General features: G+C 38.5%; 1 protein-coding gene and 1 long non-coding RNA gene across 3 annotated transcripts; one reads left to right on the top strand and one right to left on the bottom strand.

Moving 5' to 3' along the window:
* Nucleotides 1-281: 281 nt before the first annotated feature.
* Nucleotides 282-16795, bottom strand: matcap2 (microtubule associated tyrosine carboxypeptidase 2). Of its 2 annotated transcripts, XM_082185347.1 has the most exons (8): nt 16530-16795; nt 9912-10579; nt 7102-7245; nt 6401-6533; nt 3594-3899; nt 3406-3503; nt 3044-3290; nt 282-453 (listed from the first exon to the last, which is right to left on the bottom strand). In XM_082185347.1, the coding sequence occupies exons 1-7, from the start codon at nt 16555-16557 to the stop codon at nt 3090-3092; spliced, it is 1578 nt and encodes a 525-aa protein (XP_082041473.1). In that variant the 5' UTR covers nt 16558-16795; the 3' UTR covers nt 282-453; nt 3044-3089. The 2 variants fall into 2 exon arrangements, with proteins under 2 accessions (XP_082041473.1, XP_082041472.1); XM_082185346.1 differs by lacking the exon at nt 282-453 and having other exon boundaries at nt 730-3290.
* LOC309510546 lies at nt 10591-11485 on the top strand. The gene is made up of 2 exons (XR_014210391.1): nt 10591-10973; nt 11235-11485. It is a non-coding gene; the product is annotated as an uncharacterized lncRNA (long non-coding RNA).
* Nucleotides 16796-18787: the final 1992 nt, after the last annotated feature.

Genomic DNA, 18787 nt, shown 5'->3' with positions numbered 1-18787 from the left:
TGCTGATATAACAAGGACAGGATGATTTTATAGTCTCATTATTATGTGATTATGAAGATAACCCATCTATCTGCACGCAGAACAGCAGTGGCAGATAAATATAAGCCTCAGATTTCCACACACACCATCATCAAGTTCTTTTAAATCCCAGTAAAAATATATTGCATTTCATCAAAACATTTTATAATGTTTATATGTTCATATATCATAAGCATCATGAATGTCCACATGATTACACACAATCCCAGTTTAATCCCACAGATTGCAGGAAGTGTGAGATTAATGAGCCATGACACGTGTGTGTGTGTGTGTGTGTGTGTGTGTGTGTGTGTGTGTGTGTGTGTGTGTGTGTGTGTGTCGGTCGTGAAGCGCAGCTGAAAACAAACCCTTTGTCTGTCCTTGTAGGTGTCAATCCGCAGGATCTGCTTACAAAGACATGCGAGAACAAGACACCTGTGGAAAGAGTTTGCCAAAAGATCACTTACAGTGTGTTTGAGAGGGCATTGTGGGAATGGAGATTGATCATTGCTCACTTGTAAACAATGACCATTCTTTGGCAATATTACATCCTGTAATTAATGATCGAGTGTCCTATGGTCACATGCAGTGTGATGCACATTATACAGATGATTTATAAGTAAAGAATGATCATAGACAATCAGGAAGACCCATGACCCAAACAAATACGCAATCTTTAACATGCTTATAAATGAACATCTGAGCAGGGCATTCAGAATGAGTACATTTATTTTATTCATTTAAATATAGTAAGATCATATTGAGAGGAAGTTGTCATTGGGTATAAAGCGTTTTATAGGCAACTGCTGTAGTGCTTTTTGATCTATTGGAAAATGGCAGGAACAGAGTAAGGTCAAAGGTCAACAAAACAGTCAAGGTAGAGCAGCTGAGCTAGTGAGAAGTTATTCATATACTGTATATTTAGTATGTGACATTTAGGACACATACAGTAGGATTGTCTACTTCCACAAAGGACACTTTTAAACAAAGGTTAACATCTTGGCACCCAGATTTATAATCATCAACTTTTTTATTATTGTCAACATTTGATTATAAGATTATAAGTAAATAACACATGGCATCAGAAAGATATAAACATTTATATCACACAAGCAGGTTATAACTCAGGAAATCAGGAAATAAACAGTTCAAGGAACTTGTAGTACATATAAACATATATTTGGCAATTTTTATGTGATGTAATTTGGCCTCTCTTTTCAATATCCCCTCAAAGGAGAACACACACGTCCTGACTGAGAACCTTCAGAAGGGTCTTAATGCTCTGCACTGGCTAAAATTGACCAGGGAAAAACAAATACAGCTCTATAGGCCCTTATATAGACTGATCACGGATTTTCCAATCCTCCTCAGAGTGAAACTCACGAAAACATGTCAGGGTCACATTTCACCCTAAACTCAAAATTAGCTAAATAAATCAATTAAATAAAATAGAAAAAAATACATTTTGCTTTTAGAGAGAGTTCAGATCTTTTTTCATTGTAACTTTGCCACAATGTAATTTTGCCGTATATATACACTCACCTAAAGGATTATTAGGAACACCATACTAATACTGTGTTTGACCCCCTTTCGCCTTCAGAACTGCCTTAATTCTACGTGGCATTGATTCAACAAGGTGCTGAAAGCATTCTTCAGAAATGTTGGCCCATATTGATAGGATAGCATCTTGCAGTTGATGGAGATTTGTGGGATGCACATCCAGGGCACGAAGCTCCCGTTCCACCACATCCCAAAGATGCTCTATTGGGTTGAGATCTGGTGACTGTGGGGCCATTTTAGTACAGTGAACTCATTGTCATGTTCAAGAAACCAATTTGAAATGATTCGAGCTTTGTGACATGGTGCATTATCCTGCTGGAAGTAGCCATCAGAGGATGGGTACATGGTGGTCATAAAGGGATGGACATGGTCAGAAACAATGCTCAGGTAGGCCGTGGCATTTAAACGATGCCCAATTGGCACTAAGGGGCCTAAAGTGTGCCAAGAAAACATCCCCCACACCATTACACCACCACCACCACCACCCTGCACAGTGGTAACAAGGCATGATGGATCCATGTTCTCATTCTGTTTACGCCAAATTCTGACTCTACCATCTGAATGTCTCAACAGAAATCGAGACTCATCAGACCAGGCAACATTTTTCCAGTCTTCAACTGTCCAATTTTGGTGAGCTTGTGCAAATTGTAGCCGCTTTTTCCTATTTGTAGAGGAGATGAGTGGTACCCGGTGGGGTCTTCTGCTGTTGTAGCCCATCCGCCTCAAGGTTGTGCGTGTTGTGGCTTCACAAATGCTTTGCTGCATACCTCGGTTGTAACGTGTGGTTATTTCAGTCAAAGTTGCTCTTCTATCAGCTTGAATCAGTCGGCCCATTCTCCTCTGACCTCTAGCATCAACACGGCATTTTCGCCCACAGGACTGCCGCATACTGGATGTTTTTCCCTTTTCACACCATTCTTTGTAAACCCCCTAGAAATGGTTGTGCGTGAAAATCCCAGTAACTGAGCAGATTGTGAAATACTCAGACCGGCCCGTCTGGCACCAACAACCATGCCACGCTCAAAATTGCTTAAATCCCCTTTCTTTCCCATTCTGACATTCAGTTTGGAGTTCAGGAGATTGTCTTGACCAGGACCACACCCCTAAATGCATTGAAGCAACTGCCATGTGATTGGTTGATTAGATAATTGCATTAATGAGAAATTGAACAGGTGTTCCTAATAATCCTTTAGGTGTATATATATATATGTTTATATATATATATATATATATAAATAATTGTATAATATATATAATTTTTCTTTTTTTACATTTTGTAATAATTAATCTTCACATTACAGTAATCAGAATGAGATTTTTGTACATTACGCTAATTGGGATAAGGGAATTACAAGAATTGGAGGTCGGAAAGGGCCTTAATTGTCATGAAAACAATAAAAAAATACTAATTATTTAATTTTGTCTTATTTCTTTAGTTAAAAAAAAAAAAGAAGTGAAATATTACCTAGATAGGTTTCGTTAGATTCACACGTTGACACACCAGCTTTTTCCTATCTAACAACACAACCGTCCATGCCGGAGATCACATGTTCAGGAATAAGCGCGCACAGCTCCTCATTGGTTAACTGGTTGACCTCCATGATTTTATGAAGCTGCTCCATGTAGCGCGCTTGATCCTGCAGGAAGTGAGGGATCCGCACATGCTCCATCAGAGCCAAACCCTTCAGACGCTCCACATCCTCATAGGACACCTGTACAACCACACACACAAGTCTGTCGATTTTGTGCGTTCTGAATAAAGTGTGTGCTTAACACTGTTCATCTGAATCATTAAAGGTTTGTTTTGAATGTTGACTTCAAACTAACCTTTCCAAGAGCCAGTAGCAGCTGGAAGTCAATCTTGTCTCTGTGTCTGAGGATCTTCAGGATCCCATCTAGATAAACCTGGTCCTTACTGAAACAACCTTAACAGCAAACATATTTTATTATTAACATGAATAAAAACAACGATACTTCTGTGAGACGTCATATTTCTGAGAATCAGGATGTGGCACCTGGAAGTGCCGTGTCCGTCTGTCCTCGTTTGGCTCTGACGCAGTAGTCCCATCGTGTGTTGGGGTCGTGGACGAATCGGCCCAGGTTGTGAAACAGCTGTGAGAAGGACATGCGGCTTGCCTGGTAGACGGTGTAGTAGAGCAGGGCGGCGCGCCACAGGGTGGGGTCCTTGCGGAAGAGCACGCTGTGGATACTTGCCAGACCCTCCTCCGTGGGGTTGATGGGACGCAGACCATGTTTCTTTCTGCCCCCGCTGCTGCTCCACGGCTGGTGACTGTTGTTGATCCCGCGGAAGTAGTGCGTACCTGAGCCAAAGATGTAGAGAGGTTTACTTTACCAATCAAATCAGAACAATCTGGAAATTTATCAAAATGAAAGATCAAAATTAAGTTTTATAATAACTATTAATAGTAACCAAGACCCTAGATTAAGATCACTGTTGTATACCTTTGTAAGAAATAAATGTGCTTAATTGTATTAAATGTACACTTGTAGTGTACTTCAGATCTTAAAAGTATATTTTTAACAAAGTATACTTGCAGATAATATATTAACGAAGTAAAAGTCCACTTAAGGGTACTCATTTTCATGACTGTTTCTTAACACACATGATTACACTTAAATATTTGAACTTTGTAATAATGTCAAATTAAAAGTATAACTACAAAGCACATTTTAAATAATGTTTTAAAAATCTTTTGTCGTGCCTTAAAGAAGTACACTTATTTGGATGTGTTGACTTACATACTAATCACATGTAACGCACTTGTCTATAATTGTAGTGTGTTATTCATTCATACATTTTGATTATTATTACATTTGATGAATATTATTACATTCGGCAGTACACTTTAACCAAATTTCAAAGACAATATATGAAGTTACAAATAAAGATTATTTAAGTTCTACTTAAGTGGGTCAAAAAACTCTTAAGGTCAGCTTATTGGATGTAATACAAATTTAAACTGTAATACATTTTAATTGAATTGCTATAAACATGTAATTAAGAGTCTGAAAACAATACATTTTAATGATGAAGTTGCAGTTTAGTACATTTAAAATATATTAACTTTAAATATTTATGAATCACACACTACAGTTAGAATTATAATCAAGTACTTTACATGAGCTTCAGTATGCGGGTCAACACATTAAAATAAGTTTACTTTAAAGTATATTCAAAATAATTCTGTTTTAATAATCTTTAAAAGTAAAACTTTTAATTTGACATTATTACTTTTTGTTTAAAGTGTACTTAAAGGGATAGTTCACTTTGAAATTAATTTTTGGTATGTTTTAGCTTACCTCAAGGGCATCCAAGATGTAGGTGTCTTTTTTTCCGCAGTAGTTTCAATTTTGATATTTTTAGGTCAAACCGTTCTTGTCTGTCAGTCATATAATGCAGGTCTATGGTCACTTGTCTCAAAGAGCATGCACAGAGTCCAAATTAAAACAATTCCCCGTTGTCCAAATTAAACAATTCCCCATCGTAAGTACACATTGATGGCCTAAGACACGAAACGAGCAGTTTGTGTGAGAAAACGAACAGTATTTATATCGTTTTTACCACTTATACGCAGCCATGTCCAAGTGATCTGATCTGACGTGTACGCAGACTGGTGCATAGATATATACACACTAGATGTCGCCTTGTCTACGGCAGTTCATTGGAACGAATGTCTTTAAGGCGACATCTAGTGTACTTACGATGGGGAATTGTTTAATTTGGACGACGGGGAATTGTTTTAATTTGGACTCTGTGCATGCTATTTGAGACAAGTGACCATAGACCTGCATTATATGACTGACAGACAAGAACGGTTTGACCTAAAAATATCAAAATTGAAACTACTGCGGAAAAAAAGACACCTACATCTTGGATGCCCTTGAGGTAAGCTAAAACATACCAAAAATTAATTTCAAAGTGAACTATCCCTTTAAGTGTGTTAAGAAACAGTCAAGAAAGTGAACTCTCCTTAAGTACACTTAAAGGGTTAGTTCACACAAATTCTGTCATAATTTACTCACCCTCATGTTGTTCCAAACCTGTATGAATGTCTTTCTTCTGTTGAACACAAAAGAAGATATTTTGAAGAATGTTTGTAGTTGATGGACCCCATTGACTAGTATTTTTTATTCCCACTACAAAAGTCAATGGGGTCCATCAACTGTTTGGTTACCCATATTCTTTAAATTATCTTCTTTTGTGTTGAGCAGAAGAGAGAAACTTATACAGGTTTGGAGCAACTTGAGGGTGAGTCAATGAAATGGGTGAACTATCCCTTTAAGTGGTCTTTTATTTTAACTATATCATATTATCTAAAAGTACAGTTTTTTAAAAGTATACTTTTAAGATTTAAGGTAAACTACAAGAGTGCATTTTTAATAAAATGAATCACACTTTTTCACGAGAGACTCTCTTGTGACTAACTGAAAATTTCTTTACAAAAACATTATAAACAGCGCTAACCCCTAGGGAAAGGCCATGTCTCCAGCAGACAAACCCTGAATTGTGTGCAGAGAAAGTGAAGGAGAGAGAGAACACACAGCGTGGGAGTGTAATTACTGTGTTCCTGACACTGAGCTCTGACACGCTCTGAGTGTAATAGTCCCTGACAGCAGGAACACAAGCTGTTGCCGACACGGATCGCTGATTTTCATGGGGTGACCGTGACATGATCCAACGTACAGAACACAAGTGAGTCGAGCTGGTGGATCATGAAAGTCTTGGATGGGTCTTATTCTATTCAGTTATTTAATATGAGCCTCAACTGGCTATCAGATGCTCTTACACACAAACACACACCGATTTCATGCCTCAGCATCCCCTCCAGCCACTGCTCTCTAGCAGTAGAGATGTTAATGGTGAGTGTAGGTCTGCTGTTCACCACAGTCATGGACGCTCTGGACAGGAGGTCATCAGTAAGATGAACCACAATCTACAGAGAGAGACATTTCTAGATTTAAACTTCATAAAGCTCTCAAGATGAGAAAAAAAAAAATCTATAAACTACACTACCGTTCAGAGAAGGGTCAGTAAGATTTCTTTTGAAGGAAATTAATACTTTTATTCAGCAAGGATGCATTAAATTGATCAAAAGTGACAGTAAAGACACTAAAAAAGATTTCTTTCAAATACATTTTTGTCATTTTTTATTCATCAAAGAATCTTGAAAAAATTCCACAAAAATATAATAGTAACTGTTTTCAACTGTTTTGAGCAGCAAATCGGCATATTAGAATGAGATAGGATCTATAGATCATGAAGTTATTTTAAATTGTAATAAAATGTTACTGTTTTTACTGTATTTTGATCAAATGGTGGACATAATAACTTATTTCACAAACAACTGACCCCAGGCTTTTTCACATTAGTGTATATTGTTTTGTATTTTACTTTTGTAAGAAATTGATTTTGTATTACACTTTTTGGGGTTAAATTAAAAGTGCAGTTAACAAACTGAATATCCATCTTAACATTTCTTTCTAATTACCTCACTCTCTCACCTCTCCTATGCATCCTTCCTTCTCCATGTATTTCTTGACGTGGTAAAAGATGCGGCTCTTGGTGAGGAGGTTTCCTCCTGTAGCCTTCTCAAACTTCTCATAGGAGCCGTACTTCTGTAGGGCCAACTCCATGATCCTCACAGCCTGAGACATCAGCAAGCACTCAGTCATGGGCAATAGGAGAGAACTTATAGAAGTTTTTAGAACAAAGATAAATACAGCAAAGCAAGGCTTCATTGATGATTTAAATGGTTCACTGTATATGCTAGAGGTCATTCTGTAAAAAACAGGTACCCACTTATCATTTTGTGAAGTAATGTAAATGATTCATTTTACAAAACTTCAGATAAAATGTTGCCTTAGATAGCAGGGGGCCGGGACCCACTAGGGGGCCTTGGCAAAATTACAAGGGGCCGCAAGATGCCATAAAAGTATTTAAATTAATGAATTTTAAATATAACTTTAATCTAAATTAAAATACTGTTAAAATATAAATGCATAAAATCAAGATGTGAACTGAAATAATATTCATTTTTATTTACCCTCAATAACTATTGTTTTCAATGAAAAACATACAGTTCTGGGATACAGAACATAACTTCTAGAATCACAGAAAGAATTGTGGTTAATTTAATATTAATTTAATAAATTAAATTAACCATGTTAATTAATTTGATGTATCATAAAAAAAAAGATAGATTTAGAATGGAATAGAATAGATTTCAGAAATATCTGTATTTAAATATTGTGTTGGATAATGGGGGCCCTTTGAGTCAAAAAGGTTGAGAACAAATGAGTAAGACAGTCTTGTGTTCAAGGTTATGAAGCTACTGATATTTTTAAAAATATATATTTTAGTATCCATTTTTCAATAAGCATAGTAATAAAGGAAATTGTAAGATCAACTTGTGTAGCCTAAATGAGCCTAAGTAATCTCAGGTTTCTTTTTAGAATTCTCTTTTTAGCTTTCAGAATTATAGTTGGACTGATATTTGGGACTGTTTGTGCTTTGGGATGAAACACTGGCTGCACAAGTGAAATAAGGCATGCTTGCAGAAGCATGACTCAAAATTATTCTCAATTGTTATGTCATGAATGTACAGACCTCAGTAAATAACTAGGCCACAGTTGGGGACTTTTGGTGCTGAGTGTGGATTTATGAGAACTGATTTGTGATCCGTCAGGATCAGCCTGAGGGTGATCCACAGTGAGATCAGCAATCTGAGACAATCAATATAATGGTCTGAAATGACTCTGCTCCAGCACATAATACAGCCACTTCTATACTTTGTTTTACATATTATCTAACCTGTTGGTAACATATAACTTGATATGTTGTTGTTATCAGCTTTTGCAGCCGGTTGAGCCAGGAACACTATTGTGGGATCTCTTAAGCTACGCCCTATACAAAGTGCTCTTTAACCCCTTTCCAAACTCCCCTCCCAGTGTAGTGTTGGCTGTGTTAATAGCTAGCGGGAAACTGAATTAAATTGAATTAATTAATCCTTTATCCTTCAAAGAGGTTTATTAGTCTGATTGTGTTGTTGGCAACACGTTGCTTTTGAGTTGCTGGATCCAGGTTTATAGTACAGAACTAAAGAGTCAGAAAGTTTATTTTCAAGAGTAATTCCATTTAATCTCATTTATAGGACTGTGACCTTGCGGGATGTGAATAAGAGTAACTAGCACAAAACCTTACAGAAGATATCAGCATAAAAGGAAGAGGGGGAATGAATGCAAGTGCTAAATGCGGCAGATCGTGGGAGAGAGTGAAATAAAGACCTTGACGTCAGATTTGCTGTGACTTCTGGCACTCTACAGCACTTTAACCAAGTTAAGACGAGGTCAGCTCATAGATCTCAGACAAACATGGCAGAGTCCTTATGTCCATCTGCTAATTCTCTCCCAAATACTTCTTAAAGGGGTCATCAGATGCAAAATTCCCTTTAATATGGTGTTGTGTCTATAAATAAATGTGTCATATAAATGTGTCTCTGCAGTGTGTGGACGCAACCACCATACAATAAAAAAAATCCATTCACTCCTTTTTTTTTTATCCTCAAAAAGTCTAAGCACTCTCAATAATCAAGCCGTTTGGATTTTCTGAGCAATATGTCATATTGCTCATGCTCCGCCCACGACCACTGACGGACTGTCCTGTATTAGCATATTTCCGCCCTCAGCAATTTGTATACTGTCCGCCAAAGCATCACTTTACGTGTCTTGTGTCGACTCGCCCCATGGAAGAGAGGGGTGGGGTAAGCAGTGTTGCTCATTATCATTTAAAGAGAATTGCACCGAAATGGGTCGCAGTGAACAGAGCTGTTTTTGAGGAGGTAAAAAGGGTTGTTTTACACAACCATTGAGGAATTTTAACCAAAGTATGTTACAAACTTTACATGAAGACCCTAAAGAATCATACCAACTTGTGGAAAATGGGCATCCGATGACCCCTTTAAAGCAAAGCGAGCAATAAATGACAATAAAGCCATTTGACATAATAGCATTACTTATAGGTTGCATCTCAATTTGCATACTAGCCATCTTAAATAGAGTAGCATTAGTGCATACCACCTCACAAGACTCTGAGAAAAGTATGCTAAAGGCCCTGCTATACTTCAAGTAAAATTGAAAAAACTAGTGTGACATTATTTCAAACAAATCAGGCCAAAATAAAGCATGTTTAGACTTTGTTTCGGGAGTTCGAAACAAATTGCCAAAGTGATCTTTCCGGTGTCTTTTTGTGTGATTTGTGTGATTTTTAAATAGACAGTAAAAATCTCACTATTTATGAGAGTATGGGCTCTTACCTGTGTGAGGAAGCGGTCTGAAGCGTTGCTGTGCTTTGCTAGTACTTGTGGAGGCAGAGGATTGCTGTACTCAAACTGAGGGTTGTATTTAAAGTCTGATTTGAAAAACCTGGCCTTCTCTTTCTCCACGTTGGATGGCTTTATGGCAGTGAGGATGCACAGCTTCTTGATTGAGTTCTCTCCATCACGTGCAGTAGAGAGCACTCTGGAAAGCTGCGGGAGTTTTGTGCCGGCTGGGCAGCTGTTTTTGGGCCTGGGGATGGGGCAAGGAGACAGACGGATGGCACTGCCCAGCACAGTGATGCTGTTCGTTTGCTTGGAACTGTTGGTGGAGAAACAGGAGAACACAGACTGAGCGTGCCTGGTGTCTCTGCAACCAAAAGCCAGCCCACTCATTGTGAGAGGTGCAAGGGTTGGCAGGGATCTGTCGCGATGTGTTGCCGTGGAGACTCTTTTCGGGAACTTGTAAGATGAGCTTTTAGGGCTCTCCTGAGCATCTGACTCTTTCTGCAGCAGTGTGTTGTAGCTGCTGGTGGTCGTGTTAAACAGGTCCTTTAGAACGCCAGAGGATATGTGCTCCAGACGCAGCTGACTGGGGCTCACAGGCTTCTCCAAGGGGCTCAGGACACAACTCTTAGATGTTTCCAGCCCTGGCCAATGGAGCAATTCTGGAAGGAAATATCACAAGATGGAATACTACGATAGTCTACTCCAGGGCTGGACTGGGACAAAAAAATCGGCCCGGGCATTTTGGCCCAGACTGGCCCACTATATGATCATAAAGACCACCCATCTTTGCACGCCCTTAATTTGCATACCAACTCCTATTCCTTAAAACCACTAATGCCATGTAATGAGTGAGTATAGGAATGAGTGAAAATTTGACATTTATTCATTAATACAGTTGAACTATACTCCACAGTGATGAATCCTAAAACAAGCTATAAGCTGCAATGGCATAGCAATACCAGTGTTTCTCACAGGATTTTTGGTAAAACTGTGGTGGGTGGACCTTGGTTCTTCTAGGGGGGTCCGGGGGCATGCCCCCCGTGAGAAAATGTTGTGCATTTTAATGTTAAATTCATCAATCTGGTGCACTTTGAGAGTTCAAAATTAAAAGCTCCAACCCATATTCAGTGTGCAAATTAAACGAAAAATTCAAACCTCTTTTAGTTACAGTGTCTATTTACATTACACCTACTACATAATAATAGTTATAATATTAATCCAATGACAGTAATAGCCATATTTTGTAAAACAAATGCACTAAAAAATAAACGAAACTTTCATAATTAGTTTTGTTCCAATTTCTATACTTGAAAGAGATATAAGCACATGATCTTTTATTTTGACGCAAACTGCATCAAGCTTTTATTTTGGCGGAAAACATGGTTTACAAACGCCTCTCATTAAATTTCTAGTGAATTGCGGTAATCGTCTTTATATACTGTCTATGTAATCGTCAACTATGCAATGTGGAAATAATCTGTAACTGGGTTATGGGTTCCTACACTCGATCATGACATAGCTTAAGTGTTTTGAAAGTAGTTCTGCTTACCGCAGGCTCTACACTTTCTCATCTCTCTCCTGATCCTCCTCACTATCATCATCATCACTGGAGCTGATGAAGGGCAGAAAACATATATTTTGACACATTTTACAGTGTCTGCTTTAAGGGCCTGGTTCTATTTTTTCACGCTATTTCTCTGCACAATCCTTGCGTTTCTTCTCCATCTCGCAGACTATTTTGACAGATACAACTGACACTGCTGCACGCTCGCTCACTCGTTTAAAGTTGTGATTGGGCCAGCCCAGTGTCAATCAAGAAAAGAAACCTGATCTACGTGTTTCATGGGCTTTTTTTGACCTCTGCATTACACCGGCACAAACCCAGCGCCGTCAATTAAGCAAAACAAAACAAAACGAATGGGCCGCCGATGTACAGATTTTATGGGCCGTTAAAAAAAAGATATATATATATATATATATAAAAATACAAATTATGTATGAGTATGAGATGTATCGGCCCAAAAAGCACGTCAGCCCACCGGGCAAATGCCCGGTATGCCCGATGGCCAGTCCAGCCCTGGGGCCTCATGTATCAATCTTGCGTACGCACAAAAACGTTGCGTACGCCAGCTTTCACGCTTACGGTCGTATGTACTAACAGTGAAATTAACGCGAGAATGTGCGTTCCTCCACGCCAATTTCATGTCTGGCGTACGTACATTTCTCATTGTTTTTGTCCGTTGGCGACTCTTACAGGCAATGAAGTGAAGTTGCAAACATTACACAACCAATTGTTCTACAAGTCTATCGCACCACCACCTGTGGGAAGCATTGCTATTAATTTGCAATTTATAAAATAATTGACATATATTGTCGAGCCTTATGGGAATATTCTATCAATTTTGAAATTAAGTAAGAACATATAAAAGCATATGCAAATTGATACAACCCTAGTCTATGGCATGGCAGCTTTGGTGTAGTGTCCACCTTTATATCAGACCATTTCTTTTTAAGGTCATTTAGGGTAGACTGTGTACAGTTGAGACATGTGTACAGTTGAGACACCTTAAATAACTTGCGTTCGCAGCAAGCACAAGTTGTGATTTTTGCTGTGCACGTGCATATTTGTGTCCTCTTTGATCGTGGGAAATTTGAACAACGGACGCATCTCCGATCCGAAGATATCGGGGAAAGTTTTTTTTTTTTCTAAGATATGATGTTCACTTCACCATGCACTCTCCACAATGAATAGCTTATTATCCTTATGTGACTGTTAAACGTAACTGGTATCACCACAAACGTTATTCTGTATTTCATGGTATTGTGTCATGCAAGGTAATTGCAAAATCTAGAGAAATGTGCGAGGTGGCCAGCGGGGGACAGTTGAGACACATATCTACTGTACCCCCGATAGAGTTCTATTAGGAAACACATTGTTTAGTTGTTCAGTGTTATGATAACAGTTTAAACGCCGTAATTAGCCAGCATAGGATGCAAATGAAAATAAAATGTGATATTTGTGATATTTAAACTGTGTATTATTAATAAATATTGTTACATATCTTGTTCCTGCTTTATACATTTTAACCAGTGCTAATTTAAATAAAGTGAATGAATATAAATGGATGAATAAACAAAAATGTTGCCCAATTGTTATTTTCTTTATTTGTCTTTATTTTTTATTTATTTACAATGAATGGTTAGTTACCTTCACATCATTAAAAATGGGGTGTCTCAACTGTACCATGCACTGTCTCAACTGTACCACATGATATGGGTACAGTTGAGACAAAGTTGAGACAAAAAGCACCTTATTTTTATGAGCTAATTGTGGAAAATATAAACTACTTGTGGGTATTATTGATTGATAATATCTTAGTCTACAAGGTAATGAAATGTCATGTGGCGTGTCATGTGGAAATTCACTTCTTTTCAGTGTCTATTTTTGTGTGAAAAATCAAAACGCAAAAAGTGTCTCAACTGTACTCAGTCTACTCTACAGTGCGACTTTCAGATCCCACCGCATTGACGGCATCAGCCAAACTCTCCCACTCATATTTTTTCCTTTTGTTATTAATTCCGGAGGACAAAGTTCCAAATTCATTTTTTTTTTCGTTTCTACCTCCGATAGTAGCACCTCCAATTCACTCTCTGTAAAGTTTCGTTTCTTGCCGCCATTTTCTTACTGCTTTCTTTTGCCAAAGTGGACTCATTACCATATTTAAATTAATTTAATTAAGGGAGGAGACTGGGTGGGGCGTTGTGCTCGTGCATGTGCGCTCAATTTTACGTTAACTGGGATGTACAAAGAGAATATGCGTGGGATCCTTCGTACGCAGAGATTCATACATCTGGGTTTTTTTGTGCGTACGCACATTTACAGCTTTGTCCGTACGCAATGTTTTAGTATGAATTCAACGCAAGTCTTTGTACATGAGGCCCCTGGTCTACTCAGTTCTCTAGTGGCTCTTTGAAAATGAGGCATAACAGGACTATGTCTTGAAGAAACAAACATCATGCTTCTTTTTTATTTTCTAGAAACCATTTAAATAACTATACAATATATACTCAAGGATGTGCTACAATATATTTTAGTGGTGTAGTCAAGACCCATTCAAGTCCAGGCACAGACTTGAGTAAGTCAGAGTCAAGAGCGAGACCAGAAGAGGGTCACATCTGAGTCAGGACAGAGACTAGAAGAGGGCTGTGTCCAAATGAAGATCGAGACCAAAAGAGGGTTGCATCTGAGTCAAGTTCAAGACCACAAGAGGGTCATGTCTGTCAAGATCGAGACACAAATTGTATTGTCATAGTCAAGGCCAAGACAAGAAGAGGGCCTCTTTCGAATTAAGTCTGTAACCAAAAGAGGGTCTTGTCCGACTCTGAGTAAAGTCTGAGACCAGAAGAGAAACGTTTCCGAGTCAAGTCCGAGAACAGAAGAGGGTCGCATACGAGTCAAGACCAAGTCCAAATACTTCAGGGTCCATTACAAGACCAAGATCATGAGAATCTGGGGCCTCATTTATAAAAAGTACATACACAAAGATTTGAACAATTTGTACGCTAAAATCCACGCAAACCGTCTTTGATGTGGAAAAGTGCTTAGAGCCACGTCAGGCTCTATGCAGACGTACACACTTTTCCTTTTGGCAGAGAGTTGGAGAATTGCAAGTATTTGGAAATCTAAGCAATTTTTGCCGCTCGCGATTCTAAAGCATTTGGACATTGACTGGTGCCCTTATATGTTAATGACATAAATTAGGGGGTGATTACAAGGTGGAGATCTGAAACCATTCATTTGAGATTTATACATTTCATATCTGAAAGAGAGGTGTATGCACGTTTTTTGTGCGTACGTTCGTTCGTTCTCTGAATCACTCGTACACACATTTCAGAAATGAGCGTAAGATTAAATGGACGGTTTCTAAGCAACATTTTAGAAATGAGGCCCCTGGTCTCGAGTACTATATAGCTTTACTTTGCGAACGAAGAATTAGGAAGAGTGTTGTCTGTGTTTGTGTATGACGAGGCCAATGCGAGACAAGCACATCCGGCCAAAGAGGCTACAATAGAAAGACTGCAGTTCAGTGTTGAAGCTCCTTTTGTCTTCAAGACTGATTCAAAGCAGCTCAAAGCAGTTGTCAGCCTGATAAATGGTTTGTCTCCAGGTTACCTGATCAGAGGTTAACTGAGACCATTGGTGGTTGTCAATTTGACACGCACCAAGGGATTTCTTCAGAGTCTTAAAATCTCTTCATTGGTGCTCCTTTGTTGAGACGACCAGTAGCAAGTTCATTGTAGAGGACGATCTTGGGTAGGCGATAGTCCTCTATCCTAGAGATTTGACCTACCCAGCACAGCTACGTCTTCAGCAGAATGGCCTTGATGCTGGAGACTTCCACCAATTCAAAGATTTCAGTATTTGTAAAAAAATTATCTTTGTACTCTTCTTCAGGTACTTTTTTTTTCAGACTCTTTTGTTCAGTCTACTGAATGTGCTGTTGGCCTTTGCCAGCCTATTCTCAATCTCTTTGCTCATGGCATCCATGGAAATGATGCTTCCCAAGTAAAGTGATCAACTGTTTTCAACTCTGTCCCATCTATGGTGATCTGAGGAGGATGGTTGACTTCCTGTGGTGTGGGCTAATAGAGAACTCTGGTCTTTTTTAGTACTACAAAACTACTATATTGTGAATCTTAGTTGTGCCTAACAAGTTTAGCTGTTACTTTCACAGTATCGCAGCCTCTTGTGCTGTGAAATATATTATGAGGGGAGAGCAGAGAACACCAGGTGGAATTTCAAGTAAAGGAAATACAGCTACTCTTGAATTTGAGACTAGTCGTGCCATTGTCAGTTCAGTGTTGTGTCCCCATTTCCCTGGAAATAAAATCTCCTTTGCCCAATTACCATTGACTTCAACAAAAGATGAGAAACAGATCCGAACAGCATAGTGAAATTAAGCTTGTTGAAAGCAGCTGCATTCAATCCTGCAGGCTTTCATTTGTTGCTTTGGATAAAAGCATCTGCTAAATCATTAAATGTTAATGTTTAAACTGTTTGTTACTCTATCATCTCAGGAGGATAGACTAAGGATACATCAGTTACGTCAAGGAACTCTGTGGCACACAATGGCACACGCCTCTGCAAAATGATCCCACGCTTCATCAGAGAACAGCTGACAGGTGCACTGAAGTAGAAGGACCTTCAGCATCAGAGAGCCAGCCAAGAAGCAAAACTGCAAAACTGTCTGTGTATGTTTAGATCTGTGGGGCTTCATTGGCTGATGTAGCATGAAATTGAAAAGCACATCTGACCACACTAAACATGAATGTCAATGCATTAGATACAATAAAGTGATAAACACCCTTTTCTCAGAACAAATTTATCCTTTCAGTCTTTATTGGAATTATTTTCAAGTAACCGATGTCTCAGTAATTTTAGTGAACGTATCAAATCAGGTTCCTTTCAAGTTCACGCAAGCTTTTCAGTAATTTATTCTAATGAATTACATTTTAATTAAATGCATTTCAGTTCCCTAAAGCAGTAGGTCATTTTGAAATTCATTGAAAACATTGTGTTGTAACATTAGCGTAATGTGACAGATTTACCTGTAACTTCAATGGATTCAAGCATCATCTCGCTCGCGCTGTCAATCTCAACTTTTCACCCGTAAAGCAAATGTTTTTATCTAAAATAACGAAGCGCCCAAACGACACGACGAATATTCAGTGACGCTGTGATAATATCCTGCATATGTCCAGCACAAAGAAATGCTGTAGTTTGCAAATCTCCTCTTGTAAGATATGACCGCGCGCAATCTCCGACTGCACTGCTGCTTCGGTCGGGACACTGAAGCAAGCGCATAAGAGCGTTACCATGGTGCGCTGTCAACGTCACCCAACCCAAAACGTCAGTTCCGTTTTGAAGAGGCTTCATTGTCGTGTATGAGTATTTTATTGAAATACTACTTTAAGTAAAATGTTAATTTAATAGCATATTTCACAGTACTGACCACACTGTAAATATATTTTAAGATAATTGAATTGTAAATACTTAAAACAGAAACCCATACCTTCAACAAGTATGTTTAGTTGCCATTTGTCATACAGTATCTCTTAAATGCAGGGCTGGACTGGCCATCGGGCATACCGGGCATTTGCCCGGTGGGCCGACGTGCTTTTTGGGCCGATACATCTCATACTCATACATAATTTTTATTATTTTTCTATTTTTTTTTTTTTTTAACGGCCCATAAAATGTGTACATCGGCGGCCCATTCGTTTTGTTTTGTTTTGCTTAATTGGCGGCGCTGGGTTTGTGCCGGTGTAATGCAGTGGTCAAAAAAAGTCAGTGTTATTTTTATTTTTTCTGACAGACCAGCCCATGAAACACGTAGATCAGCGGCCCATTGGTTCTTTTCTTGATTGACACTGGGCTGGCCCAATCACAACTTTAAACTAGTGAGCGCGCGTGCAGCAGTTTCAGTTGTATCTGTCAAAGTAGTCTGCGAGATGGAGAAGAAACGCAAGGATTGTGCAGAGAAATAGCGTGAAAAAATTTAACCAGGCCCTTAAAGCAGACACTGTAAAATGTGTCAAAATATATGTTTTTCTGCCCTTCATCAGCTCCTGTGATGATGATGATAGTGAGGAGGATCAGGAGAGAGATGAGAAAGTGTAGAGCCTGCGGTAAGCAGAACTACTTTCAAAACACTTAAGCTATGTCATGATCGAGTGTAGGAACCCATAACCCAGTTACAGATTATTTCCACATTGCATAGTTGACGATTGATTACATAGACAGTATATAAAGACGATTACCGCAATTCACTAGAAATTTAATGAGAGGCGTTTGTAAACCATGTTTTCCGCCAAAATAAAAGCTTGATGCAGTTTGCGTCAAAATAAAAGATCATGTGCTTATCTCTTTCAAGTATAGAAATTGGTCCAAAACTAATTATGAAAGTTTCCTTTATTTTTTAGTGCATTTGTTTTACAAAATATGGCTATTACTGTCATTGGATTAATATTATAACTATTATTATGTAGTAGGTGTAATGTAAATAGACACTGTAACTAAAAGAGGTTTGAATTTTTCGTTTAATTTGCACACTGAATATGGGTTGGAGATTTTAATTTTGAACTCTCAAAGTGCACCAGATTGATGAATTTAACATTAAAATGCACAAAATTTTCTCACGTGGGGGCATGCCCCTGGACCTCCCTAGAAGAACCAAGGTCCACCCACCAAAGTTTTACCAAAAATCCTGTGAGAAACACTGGTATTGCTATGCCATTGCAGCTTATAGCTTGTTTTAGGATTCATCACTGTGGAGTATAGTTCAACTGTATTAATTAATAAATGTCAAATTTTCACTCGTTCCTATACTCACTCATGACATGGCATTAGTGGTTTTAAGGAATAGGAGTTGGTATGCATATAATTAAGGGCGTGCAAAGATGGGTTGTGTTTATGATCATATAGTGGGCCAGTCTGGGCCAAAATGCCCGGGCCGATTTTTTGTCCCAGTCCAGCCCTGCTTAAATGTGTAATTAAAAAAAAAGTATAAAGCATTAGGACCTTATTTTATGCTTTAAGGACATTTATTTAAAATGTAGGTTGTAAGTTCTGATCTCATGTTTTTGACTCTACAATACTCCTGTGTACTGTATACTGAAACGATATTAGCCCACTGAACAGAGTTAGACACTTGGCCCACCCAAATACAAATTACCCCAGTTCTCATTGCACATACACGCATTCATTCTCCCCAAATAATTAAATTATGCTTTAAAATAAAAAAGGCAGCATTTTACCTCCATCTAGTGGAGATACTGAACATTTGAAGGTAGTAAGACACTTCCAT

Source organism: Leuciscus leuciscus (genome assembly GCF_965113295.1).
Source record: "Leuciscus leuciscus genome assembly, chromosome: 12".
Classification (NCBI taxonomy): Eukaryota; Metazoa; Chordata; class Actinopteri; order Cypriniformes; family Leuciscidae; genus Leuciscus; species Leuciscus leuciscus.
The sequence above is the reverse complement of the archived record's forward strand: the minus strand, read 5'-3'. Positions and strand labels throughout refer to the sequence as shown.